General features: G+C 37.1%; 1 protein-coding gene across 9 annotated transcripts in view; it reads right to left on the bottom strand.

Moving 5' to 3' along the window:
• Window positions 1–17491, bottom strand: part of DPP8 (dipeptidyl peptidase 8) — a 62662-nt gene that overhangs the window by 30446 nt on the left and 14725 nt on the right. For 8 of the 9 annotated variants that reach the window (XM_003363658.5, XM_001497871.6, XM_070234623.1 and 5 more), the window contains 4 exons: window positions 7696–7869; window positions 6716–6884; window positions 1636–1746; window positions 292–420 (listed from right to left, as the gene is read on the bottom strand). In XM_003363658.5, the coding sequence (XP_003363706.1) occupies window positions 292–420; window positions 1636–1746; window positions 6716–6884; window positions 7696–7869 (583 nt within the window). Of the gene's footprint in view, window positions 1–291; window positions 421–1635; window positions 1747–6715; window positions 6885–7695; window positions 7870–14015; window positions 14356–17491 lie in introns of those variants that run through there. The other variant, XM_023655243.2, reaches the window with a different exon arrangement.

The raw sequence follows: 17491 nt of genomic DNA, 5'->3' as shown, positions 1-17491 counted from the left end.
AAAATTACTAATTTATTAAGAACCTAATTCTTTAAAAATCTTTATTTCCTGGCAAAGACATTTTTTTATTCATTCCTTGAAATAACCAGTTTTTCGCACTTCCCTACATTTGAAAATAATTAAAAAGGATTAACCTGTAATTTAAAAATCTACTTCAGTTAACACTTAAGAAATAATCCATCCTTACTAAGGCTGTAAACGACCAATGTTAACCATATCTTTGATGATTGCAGAGAGAATCTTGTTTGGAAAATAGAAATGACTGAATATAAATACCAATGGATATAGTACCTGTTTTAGGATAACGAAATGAATCCGCCCTCCTTGTTTCCAACATAGGAGATGTAACATGAATAATTTCCACTTCGGATTCATCATTTTCTTCATACAGAATTCTAAGAATCTTGCTGCCATTAGGAGCTTAAAAAGAATTCAAATATTGAAAATTTAGAAGAATTATTCCAGAAAGTGATCATAACTGACCATTCCCTGTTGTACTATATTTCCCACAGTGAAAAATAATTTATGTATAAAATATGCTACCTTTTATGTATGAAAATATCACTAGTCTTTGCAGTAGCAAGGTGAGTTACCGCTAAGCCACTTTGACTAGTTAAACGTTACTCCTTTTAGAGGGCAAAAGTTGAAGATAAATATGTATACATACATATTTGAAACAGGAAACACACTTATGAAGGACTTCAGTCCTTGCATAACTTAAAATGCATTCCTTGTTGAAAAATGAATTATTTAATTACATTTATAATATTTCCTATAACAAAATAAATGCTATTTAAATAGAGTCCAGTTTTTTTTAATGGTTTCTCTAATTTATGTCAAAATCTTGTTACAACAAATACAGCTATGGTGAAACATTTTACATCTCAAAATGTCCAAATGTAGGACGTGGCTTAAAAATAAATATTTTTTATGGTCCCTTAGAGAAGTGTTCAGAATGCCATCTGCAATTCATTAGTGGGTCATGAAATCTATTAATGGGTCATAACTAGCATTTTAAAAATATAACAAAGAAAATATACAATATCAGAGTGCATTACACATAAGGATAAGTATTGCTTCATGAAATTTTTCAGTTTTATGTATACAGTATATGTACAATGTATTAGGCTAGAAAGTAAAGCAAATTACAAACTGAATCATGGTCAAAAAGTTTGAAAGTCACTGCTTTAGAGAGCTGTTTTTCAGGCAGTAAAATATTTCTGAATTCACCAAGAAAAAGGAGGAATTTTGTGCCCTTTTTTCTGATTCATTCATACACTAATTTGGCCATCTGTTCATGCAGACTCTGTAGTCAATCCTAGTTTTTATACCAACTCATTAAGGTGTGGTATTTTTTATTTTGCCACCAATGTCACCACCAGTATTATCAAGACCAGTTTCTAGAAGAAAAATTGACAAGGGGAGTTGAAGGACTAAGGCACTGAATGACAATACAATTGTTTTTCTTAGAATTCATTATGGTAGGATATAGGCTGATTATTCTAAATAACTAGTGGTAGGATCCAATCTTCATCACTTCAGAATCTACTATTCAGACTTTAGAGTACGTGCAGTTACCTAATTGGTAGTTGAATCTCACAATACTTTGACCTATATTATTTTGAACCCCCTTACTTGTTTCAGCTTCTGGACACCACCAATAGCCAGAATATCTATCAAATTCTTCTTGAAGAACAAAGGTAGCAACTCCAGCTGACCTGGGATCCTCTTCCATGTTGGCCAGCTCTAGACAAACATAAAATGCAAAATTATCACAAGAAGTTCTCTATCTTTTTATAGGTATAAAGCAGAATGATTCAATTTATTTTGAAAGGCTGTAATATAGTGGTGAACTCTGGAGCCAAATGGACTGAATTCAAATCTGGACTCCATCATTTACTAACTGACTGACCTTGGGCAAATCAGCCAATCTTGTTCCACTGCAGGTCCCTTTTGTAAATGGGAATAAGAACCCACCTTATAAGGTTGTTACCAGGATTAAATGAGTTAATGCACATAAAGCACTTAGAACAAAGCCTGAACCATAGGATGTACTCCATAGATGTTAGTTATTATTTACTCATTTAGCTAGGATCATGGAAAAAAGAATACATATAAAGGTTCGTGGTGACTTGGACTCTCCTACACAGAGAAGTACATCTTTAGGCCTAGAATGGGCCTTACAGATCATGTAAGTCACCATTCTTCCTCCTTCTCTTTCCTCCCATTCAACCAGAGGGGCTCAGGTTTTATCTGTTTTACATTTAGGTTTCCAGCAAATAGTCTGAAGGGAACTCTTGCTCTAAAAGCAAAAACCAAAACACCAAAGCCATAATTACATAAGATTTCATGACATGGGGAAATGTTTACGATATCTTTGAATTTAAAAAAAAAAGCATATTACTAAATGGCATGTACACTGTGATTGCATTTATAAAAATGTTACGCAAATAAACAATTAAAAAAGTGTTGGGATATAAACCAAAATGTGGTTCTCTCCAAATGGTAAGACTATAGACAAGCTTTCTAAAAAAACTGCTTTATAATACACAAAATCTTTAGTACACTGTTCATTTTTGAAAAATGCATATGCTTGTATAACCACACCCTGTCAAGACACAGAATATTTCCAACACTCCAGAATGTTTTCCCATGTGCCTTCCCAGTCAATGTCCATTCCCACCCAGAAGCAACTGCTGATCTGCTATCACCATAGGTGAGTTTTGCATATTCTAGAATTTCATATAAATGAAATCATATAGTATATACTTTGTGTCTGTCTGCTTTTTGAGATTCATCAACATCGTTACATGTATCAGTAATTCATTCCTGTTTATTGCTGAGTGGCATTCCAGTGTATACCATAGTTCTTTTATTCTACTAGTGGACATCTGGGCTGCTTCCAGTTTTTGGCTATTATGATTAAAGATGCTATGATCATTCTTGTATAAGAATCTTTGTGGATGTACATTTTTGTTTCTCTTTGAAAAAAACCTAGGAGTGGAATGGCTGGGTAGTACGATAAGTTTAACTTTATAAAAAACTGCTCCACAGTTTTCCAAAGTATCTGTGTTATTTTATACTCTTACTGGCAATGCATGAAAGTTCCTCTCCAAAATTTGGTGTTCTTAATATTTTTCACTTCAGCCAGTCTGATGGGTGTGTAGGAATATCCCATAGTGATTTTAATTTTATAGGTAAGTTTCAACATATTATTTTTTGCTTATCTGTATTTTCTACATATTGTCTGAAACAAATGTGAAGTATGAACCAATAATCCCTTATCCAAAAATTCTGAGTCCAGAAGTGCTTGGAACCCAGAATTTGGGGATTATTCATATACTACCAGATAATTACATAACATCGCCAGCAGGGTAATCAAATACCCTGTAATCAAATACACCAATATTCCTGCAGCAAATTTAGGAATAAGCACACTAAGTAGGATTAAGATTATAAATATCTTCAGGTCAGTTCAGGTCAGGTTTTGCCACCAAATGGGTTTTAGCACCAAGCTAATGAAAACTAAGCTCAGTTTTCAGTTTCTTAAATTTTGGAATTAATGATACAGCCAAAACCAGCTCCCAGTTTTCTTGGATCTTTCAACTTCCCCAAACTTACACCCCTCCCAAAACTGTTTTATATTTTGTTCTCCCTTAGATGTGAGAAGAGGTAACAGTCACATTTGTATCTCCCTACCACTTATTCCAGACCTCAATTATTTTTAATTATTATTTTTTTTTTGAGGAAGATTAGCCCTGAGCTAACATCTGCCACCCATCCTCCTCTTTTTGCTGAGGAAGACTGGCCCTGAGCTAAGATCCATGCCCATCTTCCTCTACTTTATATGTGGGATGTCTGCCACTGCACGGCTTGCCAAGCGGTGCCATGTCCGCACCTGGGATCTGAACCGGCAAACCCCGGGCTGTCGAAGTGGAACGTGCGAACTTCACTGCTGCGCCACCAGGCCAGCCCCCAGACCTCAATTACTAAGAGTTATTTATTAAATGAATAAACAATATCATCTTGTTCTCCTACTAAAATATGCCATTTGAGAGTAGAGGCTGGTATTATATTACTGTTAAATTCCTCTATCATACTAGGCAGAGAATAAACACATGCACATGCTGATTGACTAAACCCATCTAAAGGCAGACTTTTACTTGGAAATCTATTGTGAATAAACGGACTAAGAGTGATGATGCTCACTCCCTACCTTTCTATCTAAACAAACACAAAGCACTTACTAGGTTTCAGACACTGCCCTGAACACTTCACAAATATCAACTCATTAAAACCTCGTAACTCTATAATGACAAGCCATTAAGTTTTTTCACAGATATGGAAACAAAGAGATGGGTTAAATAACTTACTCAAAGTCACAGGGTTAAAAAAAATGGTAGATCTGGGACTCAAAGCCAGACAGTCTGGTTCTAAACTATATTTTTAACTACTACACTAATCCTGAAAATAATAAATATACCACATACCCACATGCACAGAAAAAATAAAATAAAAAACACTACTATAGCATCCTGCAGGGTTTCAGTGCTTTCTACTTTAAATTCTGCCAATCTTTATAATAATCCTGAATGGAAAACAATTCTACAGAAAAAAAAAAATAAACTAAAAAATACCTTAATTCTAAGAGTTATTGTCAGAGCTTTGCAGTCCCGGCCTCAAGTACAACAACTAGTACATAGGGAGTGTTTAATGTTTGTTGAAAGCATGAACAAATGGCTAGGATTTCCAACCCAGATTTATTAACTATCAACCTAATCATCTACTGTCACTGGTAGCTATTCTGATTCCCTGACCCAACATAGAGACTCATTAAACACTAAAACATGTACTTTTTACTTAAAATTTTCCCTACTCCATCCCCTTTTCTCTATCCTATGCTCTAGTTTTAGACCATAAAACCTGGATAATTCCAACATTTAAGCTTTGGTGTCCCTGTCTCTAGTCTTGTGCTTCTCAAATACAACTTTCACAGAGTACCCAGAATAATTTATCTATAACATGACTCTGACCACACCAGTGAACTGCTAAAAACTTTTCAAGGACCCCTACATCAGGATAAAGACAATGTTCATTTATGTGAGATACAGCCCAGCCATGTCCTGGCTCTTCTTAGCTGCCAGTTTTATCTTTCCCTCCTTGACTCAGACCTTACGCTTTCGGACCGTCAGACTGCTTCTAACTCTTCACATACCTCACAGTGCCTTCTGCATCAAGACCTTTTGCATGTAGTCCCCTGGCCTGGAGCATAGCGGCTAATGTGCAGTTATATTTTAAATCAGTTTAGATGTCATTTCTTCTGGGAAGCCTTTCCTGACCACTACCCCTCATCGGTACCCTCTTAACACCCTATGGTTGCTTCTTAGCATTCTGTTTTGTTGTTATTTGTTTACACAGTTTCCTCGAGGGCAAGGACTGTGTCTTACTCAATTCTGTATCCTTAGTTCCTGTCACATTGCTTGGCACACGGGAACTTAATGTATTTTTGTGGTTGACTTTGTGGTTTAGTTAGAACAGATTTCTTGACTCCTAATTCAGTGCTCTTTCTATCAATGTAAATTGTTTAGGAAAAGGCTTCTTCTACAACACTGATTATCCTAATGATGGAAAAATATCTTCTGTCAATACACTATTGTATTCTAAAATAATTTATTAAGGAAGATGTCCAATAAATCAGCTTTGTGACCATTAGATTAGGCAAAAGTTGGACAAATGACATTTTCGAATGATCATCCTTCATTATAGAGCTTAAGCTTAATCTCTGTTTCATATGTTCAAAGAAAAAGCAACACACTATTTCCCACCTTTCATTTGTATGAAAGCTTTAGAGAAAAACATCCACATCTTTTCTGTGCTTTGGTTGTGCTTAGTATTATTATAGTCACTTCAATAAATTAAATATTCTTGGGGCTGGCCCTGTGGCCGAGTGGTTAAGTTGGAGCGCTCTGCTTCGGCGGCCCAGGGTTTCACCAGTTCGAATCCTGGGCGCGGACATGGCACTGCTCATCAAGCCATGCTGAGATGGCGTCCCACATGCCATAACCAGAAGGACCCACAACTAAAAACACACAACTAGGTACCAGGGGGGCTTTGGGAGAAAGAGGAAAAATAAAATCTAAAAAAATATATTAATTAATTAATTAATTAATTAAATATTTCCACAATACACACAGTTCTACAAAGTATTGTTTTTCCTATTATGACAAAATAACTAAGTAGGCTTTCCAAAAAGGGGAGATAAATTTTCAGGTAGTTTCTGTAATGCATATTAGGTTGTTCTGTTTGTTTCCCAACAAGATTAATTTTTGGGGGGTGGGGAGGTGAGGAAGATTGTCCCTAAACTAACACCTCCCGCCAATCCTCCTCTTTTTACTGAGGAAGACTGACCCTGAGCTAATATCCCTGCCCATCTTCCTCCACTTTATATGTGGGACGCCTGCCACAGCATGGTTTGCCAAGTGGTGTCATGTCCACACCCGGGATCTGAACCAGCGAACCCTGGGCCACTGAAGTGGAATGTGCACACTTAACTGCTGTGCCACCGGGCCGGCCCCAACGTTTTTTTTAATTTTAAAGATCTGAATTTAAAATATAAAGATCATCTAGCTTGCTTCAATTTCAAAATGTTAAGCAAAAGCAAATTAAATTTTAAAAACACTTTTCAGGAACGTAGATTTGAAGAACTTTGCGTTACCATTGTGCACATAGGTGAGCCTCCTTTCTTCTCTGGTTACAATGTTGGATATCCAAATATCATTGCTATGTATAAAAGCAATCCAGTCTGGGTCAGCTGGGCATAATTTCGGATCCATCCGAATGTTAGGACAACTAGTCTCCACTAAATTAGGCCGTAAGGGTTGTTGCTAGAAAAGTAAACAACATTTTAAGGCAAGTATCAGGCTACTACCTACATATTCATTTGCCAGCACCCTCCTTATAAAATGAATAATAATTCCAAGTAAAATGTCAACTATGATAATTGCTCCCCAGAAAAATATACTTTTATATGCCTTAACTTATAAGGAAGGACTCATGTTTTTTACTATAGAAAGCTAAGGGTAATAGGAGAGGAAATAAAGACAACATAACAGCACTTCATAAATTTTGTTGCCCAAGCTGGTTTAACAGAGTAATTATTGTTTGTTAAATACTTGTATTTATTGAATATTTTATTTAATAAATATTTCAAATTAATTTTACCTATATAAAATAGTTTTCTCATAAAAATGGAATGAAAACCAGGATCATCACAATTCTATCAAAATAATAGTTCAATAGCACATAAACAATTGCGTGGAATAAAACCAAACATTAAAACCATCTATTAAGATGAATTAAGCTTTTAAGGGAGGCAAAATGTATTGTCTTGTGACATCACAGTCTTCCAAAATCCCCCTCAGCACTTACTCAGAAAATGGGCAGTGATGTCCTTTACTATATCTTTCTATATAGCAAGTGCTTTTATTTTAGCATTTTAAAAATTGTATATTAATGTCACTGGAAAAATTAACTCTTAAAACTGGAAATTAATACCCATATTTCCTGTTTTCTTTATTACAAAATTTCTTAGTTGGTAGGTAAACAGAATTTTCTGGTTTGTTTAATTACCTTTCTGATTTGGGTGCAAATAGCCTTTAGGACTCAAAAACAGATTTAACAGTAACACCAACTTACAGTAAATCCTTGTGGTCCTCCATCTTTTACGTGATAAATTCCACTACCAGCTTGAAACAGAAATGTTCCACTTCCTTGGTGATAATCATAAGAAGCAATTCCAACTGTACCAATGCGTTTTCTTTCTCTTAATAGTTCTTCTTCTCGAGAATACATTCCATAGTCCAGCGTTGCCTAATGCAAAAGGAAAGAGAAGCCATCCGTTCCAGTCTTTGAAGGCTCGCCTTTTGCTTTTAGCACTAAACCCTAGCGTCTCCAATACTACTGAGTCTACACTTTGAGTGACTCCGAAAGTTGCCAGCAACTTTAAGCAGATAAATTTCAGAAAGTCTGCTGAAAGATTTCCTGGTAAAAGGTCTCTAGGTGATTACTGTACACATTAGAGAACAAGAATTAGGTCTCATCACCTTGGCTCGGCACTCAAGATCTTCCAAACCTAAACATAAATTAGCAGTTTTGCATGCAATTAAAAGCACAGACTTTGGAGTCAAGTGGTTTGAATTTAAGCTTTGACCCTCACAAGAAGTCTGACTTCGGGCAAGTAGCTTAATTTCTTCAAAAGCAGTTTTCCTCACTTTCAAAGTAGGAATAAATCATCTACTTCAGCTTTGTGAACATTAACTTAGATAAAAATATGTAAAGTGTTTATGGCACAATGACTGGCACGGAGAGAGTTCTCAACTATCAGCTGTCATTAGCACCTTCCCACTACATCTACTGATATTCCTCTAATAAAACCCTAGGTCAGGCTGGTCACATCACTGACTTAAAACCCAATATGGGATGCTCTGCCTTTTGGCCTTTGTCTGTTTCATTTTCCACCCTTGAAAGGCTATTTTTCTTTCTATCCATCCAAGTTTTACTGACATCCCCAAACCTTAGTTTTAAGTTAACCCTGACCAGGAAAGTTCCCTGATCCATTACGGTGTATTCATTTATACTCACATACACTCATTTGGGTATGTTATTGTTTTTCTTTTTTTTTCAGTATTTCTGAGTAGAAACAGATTTTAAAACAACTTAGAGCAGAATCTGCGTCATTTTGTTCTCCTACCTACAGCGTCTGCTAAAATCTCTCTCAAAGAATATTTGTAATTAACGACTGATGATGATGAGAGATTTCCTCAAGCCAGAAATATTATTTGATAATGTGTATAAAATTTTAAAAGGAATATAAAGGAAACAAAGCTAGGGGGGCTGGACCCGTGACCAAGTGATTAAGTTCATGTGCTCCACTTCGGCAGCCCGGGATTTGCTGGTTTGGATCCTGGGCACAGACCTGCATGCCGCCCATTAAGCCATGCTGTGGCAGCATCGCACAGAGAAGAAGTGAAAGGACTTACAATTAGGATGTACAACTATGTACTGGGGCTTTGGGGAGACAAAAAAAAAAAGGGAGATTTGTGACAGATGTTAGCTCAGGGCCAACCTTCCTCACCAAAAAAAAAAAATTACATCCACATCTTCCCTCATTAAGAGGTTTTTACACTTTATTTGAGAATGATAAATAAGGCAAACAGACATGGTTTCTGCTATCAAGGAGTAATACTTTTTTTTTTTTTAAAGATTTTATTTTTTTCCTTTTTCTCCCCAAAGCCCCCTGGTACATAGTTGCATATTCTTCGTTGTGGGTCCTTCTAGTTGTGGCATGTGGGACGCTGCCTCAGCGTGGTTTGATGAGCAGTACCATGTCCGCGCCCAGAATTCGAACCAATGAAACACTGGGCTGCCTGCAGCAGAGCACGTGAACTTAACCACTCAGCCACGGGGCCAGCCCCAAAGAGTAACACTTTTAAAAAGAGTCTAGATAAGCTTATTGGCGGGGATGCATCACTCTAGAACTAAGCCAGCACACTGAAAGTAAATATTGTTCCAGGATGGCAAATACAGGTATATACTTGCAAGCCTAAAATAATGTCAGGTGAGGGGGCTGGCCCAGTGGTGCAGTGGTAAAGTGTGCACATTCCGCTTCAGCGGCCGGGTGTTCACCAGTTCGGATCCTGGGTGGGGACAGGACATGGCACCGCTTGGCAAGCCATGCTGTGGTAGGTGTCTCACATATAAAGTAGAGGAAGATGGGCAAGGATGTTAGCTCAGGGCCAGTCTTCCTTAGCAAAAAAGAGGAGGATTGGCAGTAGATGTTAGCTCAGGGCTAATCTTCCTCAAAAAACAAAAGTTAGGTGAGGTTAAAAATGAGACAACCTTGGAATCCTGCTAAAAACCTACCTAGGTTTTGTATTAATTGTATAATTTTTAAAATTAGTGTTTAATTACATATATACACATTTGTACAGGCATGTGTTAGGCTCTAACAGAAAAAAACTAGCAAATTCGATGAACATATAGTTTTATGAATTCTGATCTTTTTGTTTTAAATATCTCTTAAGACTGTTTCCATTGAAGCCAAGAGCAATTCTGAGTGTACAATTATATTTTAATTTCTCCCCTTTTATTCTCCTTTAATGTCACCAGACTTGGTACTTGATATGTCTTTATGCTTAATAATCAGAACACAAGAAATTTAAGAGCTAAGAAATTAATTTTCACAAGAGAACTCTGTATTTATAACTTTGTGATTATATAATTTGTTATGTAAAAGAATAACAAGCAAGATGATAAAAAGAACCCTGAAAAAGACCAATTATGGGGAACAAGATTAGCTTTACCAGGTATTAAAAAATGAAACATGAATAAACAGAATGAACAAGGATATAGAATAGAAAATACAAAATAGAAAGCTGAATATAGAAACTAATAGGAAAAAGTGGTATAGAAAAGATAGTACTAATAAAATCAGTGATTATTGATTTAAATTTTAAATCGGTTGAAATTACTGCACAGCAAAAAGATAACACTGGATCCACTTCTTACATATTCCAAATGGGTCAGAGATTCAAATTCATTAAAAATGAAACCAACTTCCACTTCTAGACAAGATGAAGTAAGAAGGGACCAGATTTAATCTCCCATCTGAAACAACTGAGAAAATGGACAAAATATGTCAAATAATGTTTTCAAAACACTGGACATCAGATGACAAAGGACAGTGACCCCTGAGAAATGGGAACCAAAAGAGGTGAGCCTTTACAGTTGTCCCAGCTAACTGCCTTGACAGTTTCCAAAGGTTGGCACAAGCAGTCAGAAGCCAATGGGTCAAAGAAAAAATACCAAAGGCAATCAGAAAATACTGAGACAAAAGAAAACACAATCTACCAAAACTTAAGGGATGCAGCAAAAGCAGTGCTCAGAGGGAAACTTATAACTATAAATGCCTATATTAAAAAAGAGATCTCAAATCAATAACCTAACTTTCCACCTTAAGACCAATGGAAAAAAAGAGCAAATTGAATCCAAAGCAAGGAAATAATATAAAATAGATTAGAAATAAAGAAATTAGAGAATAGAAAAATAAAGCTTAACAAAACCAAAACTTTATTGTTTGAAAAGATCAACAAATTTGACAAATTTAGCTTGAATGATCAAAAAACACAAAAAGACTTAATTTACTAAAATCAAGAGTGAAAGAGCATTGTTAGTAACAATATTCTAGGGATAAGGAAATAGCATGAACAATTATATGCTGACAAATTAGATAACGTAGATGAAATGATTAAATTCCTAGAAACATACTAACCACCAAAACTGACTGAAGAAGAAACAGAAAATCTCAACAGATCTATAATGAGTAAAGAGTTTGAGTTAGTAACCAAAAAACTTCCCACAAAGAAAAGCCCAGGTCTAGATGGCCTTAATGATTTCTTCTTCCAAATATTTAATGAAGAATTCAGACCGATCATTTTCCAACTCTTCCAAAAAAAGAGAACAGGAGGAAACACTTTACTAACACATTTGATGAGGTCAGCATTACCCTGATACCAAAACCGGACAAAGACATCACAAGGAAATAAAACCATAGACCAATATCCCTTATGACTACAGATGCAAAAGTCCTCACTGAAATACTGGCAAACTGAATCTAGCAGCATATTAAAAGGATCATAGGGGCCAGCCCAGTGGCACAGTGGTTAATTTCACACATTCCACAGCCTGAGGTTCGCAACTTTGGATCCCAGGTATGGACCTATGCACCAGTTGTCAAGCCATGCTGTGGCAGGCGTCCCACATATAAAAAAGGTGGAGGAAGATGGGCATGGATGTTAGCTCAGGGCCAGTCTTCCTCAGCAAAAAGAGGAGGATTGGCAGCTCCATGACAAATTGGGAGATCTTAGGTCAGGGCTAATCCTCAAAGAAAGAAAGAAAGAGAGAGAGAGAGTCTCTTCAATAAATGGTGTTGGGAAAACTGGACAGCTGCATGCAAAAGAATAAAGGTAGACCACTATCTCAAGCCATACACAAAAATAAACTCAAAATGGATCAAAGACCTGAAGATTCGTCCTGAAACTATAAAACTCCTGGAAGATAGTATCAGTAGTAAACTCTTTGACATCAAACTAAAAAGGATCTTTCAAATACCACGTCCTCTCAGACAAGGGAAACAAAAGAAAAAATAAACACGTGGGAGTTCATCAGACTAATAAGCTTCTGCAAGGCAAAAGAAACTAGAATCAAAACAAAGAGACAACCCAATAATTGGGAGAAAATATTTGCAAATCATATATCTGAAAAGGAGTTAATCTCCGTAATATATAAGGAACTCACACAATTGAACAATAAAAAAACAAACAACCCGATCAAAAAATGGGCAGAGGAGATGAACAGACATTTTTCCAAAGAAGACATACAGATGGCCAATAAACACATGAAAAGATGTTCAACATCACTAATCGTCAGGAAAATGCAAATCAAAACTACACTAAGATACCACCTTATGCCTATTAAAATGGCTATAATCACTAAGACTAAAAATAACAAGTGTTGGAGAGGGTGTGGAGAGAAGGGAACCCTCATACAATGCTGGTGGGAACACAAACTGGTGCAGCCACTATGGAAAACAGTATGGAGATTCCTCAAAAAACTAAAAATAAAACTACCATATGACCCAGCTATCCCACTACTGGGTATCTACCCAAACAACTTGAAATCAGCAATCCAAAGTAACATATGTGTCCCTATGTTCATTGTAGCACTAATCACAATAGCCAAGACATGGAAACAATCCAAGTGCCCACAGACTGATGATTGGATAAAGAAGATGTGGTATATATATATAAGGGAATACTACTCAGCCAGAAAAAAAGACAAATTCATCCCATTTGCAATAACATGGAAGGACCTAGAGGGAATTATGCTAAGCAAAATAAGCCAGTCTGAGAAAGACGAACACTAGATGATTTCACTCACATGTGGAATATAAACAAGTACTGGGACAAAGAAAACACTTCAGTGGTTACCGGGGGAAGCGGGGTGGGGGGTGGGCACAGGGAGTGAAGCAGAGCACTTATGTGGTGACAGTCAAGAAATAACATACAACTGAAATCTCACATTGATGTAAACTATTATGAACTCAATAAAAAAAATATCCTCAAAAGGAATAAAATAGTTAGGAATAAATTTAATCGAAGTACAAGACTTGTATACAGAACACTGTAAAACACTGTTGAAAGAAATTAAGGAAGATCTAAATAAACAGAAAGACATCCCATGCCCATGAACTGGAAGACTTAAGAGTATAAAGATGGCAATAGACCACAAATTGATCCCGAGATTCAAGAGAATGCCTATCAAAGTTCCAATTCCCTTTTTTCAAGATATGGATAAGCTAGATGATTCTAATAATATTCACATGGAATTCCAAAATAATCTTGAAAAAGAAGAACAGTAATGGAGGACTCACACTTTCCAGTTTCAGAAGTTAGTACAAAGCTACATTAATCAAGACAGCATGGTACTAGCATATGGATAGACACATAAGCCATTGGAATAGAACTGAGAGTCCAGAATTATACATGGTCAATTGACTTTCAGCAAGGGTGCTAAGATCATTTCCTAGGGAAAGAATAGCCTTCAATAAATGGTGCTGGGACAACTGCATTCCAAATGTAAAAGAAATAATTTGGACCCCTGATATCACACCATATACAAAAATTAACTCAAAATGGATCAAAGATCTAAATGTTAGAGATAATATTATGAAACTCTTATATAAGAAAACATAAATGATAATCTGCAGACCTTGGGTTAAGCAATAGTTTCTTAGATATGACACCAAAGCACAAGCAATCAAAGAAAAAACAAATCGACCGAACTTCAACAAAATTTAAAACCTTGTGCGTCAAGGGATGTGTATTAGTTTCCTAGGGCTGCTATAACAAATTACCACAAACTTGGTGGCTGAAAACAACAGAAATTTATTCTCTTACAGTTCTGGAGGACAGCAGCCCAAAGTTAACGTGTCAGCAAGGCCAGGCTTCCTCCAAAGGCTCTGGGCTTCTGGTGCCTCTTCCAGCTTCTGGTGGCTCCAGGGGTTCACTGGCTTGTGGCAACATAACTCTAATCTCTCTCCATGTCTTCACATAGCCTTTACCCTCTGTGTCAAAACTGCCTCTCCTGTGGCCGGCCCAGTGGCTGAGTGGTTGGGTTTGTGCGCTCTGCTTTGTGCCCCAGGGTTTCACCAGTTCGGATCCTGGGTGCGGACATGGCACCACTCATTGGGCCATGCTGAGGTGGTGTCCCACACAGCACAACTAGAAGGACCTGCAACTAGAATATACAACTGTGTACTGGGGGGCTTTGGGGAGAAGAAGAAAAGGAAAAAAAAAAAAAGATTGGCAACAGATATTAGCTCAGGTGCCAATCTTAGGGGAAAAAAAACCTCCCTCTCCTTTCTCTGATAAGAACACCAATCATTGTATTTCTGGCCCACCCTAAATCCAGGATTATCTCATCTTGAGATCCTTAAATATATCTGCAAAGACCCTATTTCTAAACATGGTCACATTCACAGACACCTTTAGGACTTGGACATATCATTTTGGTGCTCCATATTCAAACAACAGGACAAACAACCTGATTAAAAAACGGGCAAAGGATTTAAACAGTCATTTCTCTAAAGAAAATAAACAAATGCCAATAAGTACATGAAAAGATGCTCAATATTGCTAATCATTAGGGAAATGCAAATCAAAACCACAATGAGATACCACTTCACACTCACTGGGATGGCTATAATCAAAATGATGGATAATAACAAGTGTTGGTGAGGACGTAGGAAACTACACACATTGCTGTTGGGAATGTAAAATGGTGCAGCTGCTGTGGAAAGCAATTTAGTAGTTCCTTAAAAATTTAAACATAGAATTACCACACGACCCAGCAATTCTACTCCTAGATATATACCCAAGAGAACTGAAAACATAGATCTACACAAAATCTTGCATATGAATGTTAAAAGCAGCATTATTCATAAGAGCCCAAAAGCTGAAACAACCCAAATATCCATAAACTGATAGATAAATAAACTGTAGTATAGCCATACAATGGAATACTATTCAGCCATAAAAACAAGTAAAGTGGGGCCAGCCTGGTGGCGCAGTGGTTAAGTGCACACGTTCCACTTCAGTAGCCCAGGGTTAGCTGGTTCGGATCCCGAGTACAGACATGGCACCGCTTGGCACACCATGCTATGGTAGCCACCCCACACATAAAGTAGAGGAAGATGGGCACAGATGGTAGCTCAGGGCCAGTCTTCCTCGGCAAAAAGAGGAGGATTGGCAGCAGTTAACTCAGGGCTAATCTTCCTCAAAGAAAAAAAAAGAAACAAGTAAAGTATTGTTATCTGCTACAATGTGGATAAATCCAGAGAATATTGTGCTAAGGGAAGGAAACCAATCATGAAGGCCCACGTATTACGATTCCTTTTATATGAAATGTCCAGACTAGGCAAATCTATAGAGACTCAAAGTAGACTAGCAGTTGCATAGGCCTGGGGGTAGGGAGGGTAGGGGGATGAGAAGCGACTACTAATGGGTTTCTTTGTGGGATGACAGAGTGTTCTAAAACTAGACTGTGATGACAGTTGCACAACTGTGTGAATACACTAAAAATCATTGAATTGTATACTTTGAATGAGTGAATTGTATGGTATATGAATTATATCTCAATAAAGCTGGCAAAAAAATAAAAGAATGAAAAAGCATAATCCATGATAAAACTAATCAAAAGAAAGCTGGAGTGTTTACATTAATATTAAGGTAAATTTCAGAGTAAAGAATATTGCTAGAAACAGAGGGTCATTTCATAACAATAAAGGAATCAGTTTATCAGGAGGACATAACAATCCTATGCAGTTATGCACCTAATAACTTAGTTTCAAAACATATAAAGCAAAAGCTAATAGAACTACAAAGAGAAATAGTCAAATCTGCAATTATAGTTGGAGATTTCAACATTCTCTCTTAATAACTGACAGAACAAGTAGAAAATCAGTAAAGACATAGAAGACTTGGACAACATAGTAAGTCAATCTGATGTAATGGTCATTCATAGACCCAACAACAACAGAACATATGTTTTTCAAGTGAACAGAGAACATTTACCAAGATGGACCATATTCTGGGCCATAAAACAAGACTCAGTAAATTGGAAAAGATTCAAGTCATACAAAGTATGTTCTCTGATCACAAGGGAATTAAACTAGAAATAAAATCTCTGAAAAATCCTCACATATTTGGAAACTAAAAAGTATACTTGTAAATAACTCATGGGTCACAGGGAAACTAGATTTGGACTAAGTAAAAATGGAAACAACATATCAAAATGTACAGGCTGTAGCTAATGTGGTACTTAAAGGGAAATTTATAACACTAAACGCTTATATAAGAAAAGAAGAGGGGCTGGCCCCGTGGCCGAGTGGTTAAGTTCTCATACTCCACTGTGGCGGCCCAGGTTTTCACCGGTTCGGATCCTGGGTGTGGACATGGCACCACTCATCAAGCCATGCCGAGGCGGCATCCCACACGCCACAGCTGGAAGGACCCACAACTAAAAATACACAACTATGAACCGGGGGGCTTTGGGAAAAAAGGAAAAATAAAATCTTTGAAAAAAAAAGAAAAGAAGAAAGGTCTCCAACTAGTAACCTCAGCTACCATCTTGTGAAACTAGAAAATAAAGAATAAATGAAATCCAAAGTAAGTAGAAGAAAAGAAATAATAAAGATGAGAGCATAAAACAATGAAATAGAGAAAAATCAATGAACCCAAACCAATAAACGCTTAGCCAGACTGATCAGGAAAAGAAAAAGAGAGGGAAGACACAAATTACATAAAATATCAGGAATGGGGGCCAGCCCCGTGGCCAAGTGGTTAAGTTTGCGCGCTCCTCTCTGGCAGCCCAGGGTTTTGCTGGTTCGGCTCCTGGGTGCAGACATGGCACTGCTCATCAAGCCATGTTAAGGTGGTGTCCCACGTGCCACACCTAGAAGGACCCACAACTAGAATATACAACTATGTACTGGGGGGATTTGAGGAGAAAAAGCAGAAAGAAAAAAAAAAAAAGACTGGCAACAGTTGTTAGCCCAGGTTAAAAAAAAAAAAAATCAGGAGCTAGCCCCGTGGCCGAGTGGTTAAGTTCACACGCTCCGCTGCAGGTGGCCCAGTGTTTCGTTGGTTCAAATCCTGGATGTGGACATGGCACTGCTCATCAAACCATGCTGAGGCAGCATCCCACATGCCACAACTAGAAGGACCCACAACGAAGAATGTACAACTATGTACTGGGGGGCTTTGGGGAGAAAAAGGAAAAAGAATAAAAATAAAAATCTTTAAAAAGAAAAATCAGGAATGAGAAAGGGAGATCACCACAGATTCTACAGACATTAAAAAGATTTGGGAATACT

This window comes from Equus caballus, chromosome 1 (assembly GCF_041296265.1).
Source record: "Equus caballus isolate H_3958 breed thoroughbred chromosome 1, TB-T2T, whole genome shotgun sequence".
NCBI lineage: Eukaryota > Metazoa > Chordata > Mammalia > Perissodactyla > Equidae > Equus > Equus caballus.
The sequence above is the reverse complement of the archived record's forward strand: the minus strand, read 5'-3'. Positions and strand labels throughout refer to the sequence as shown.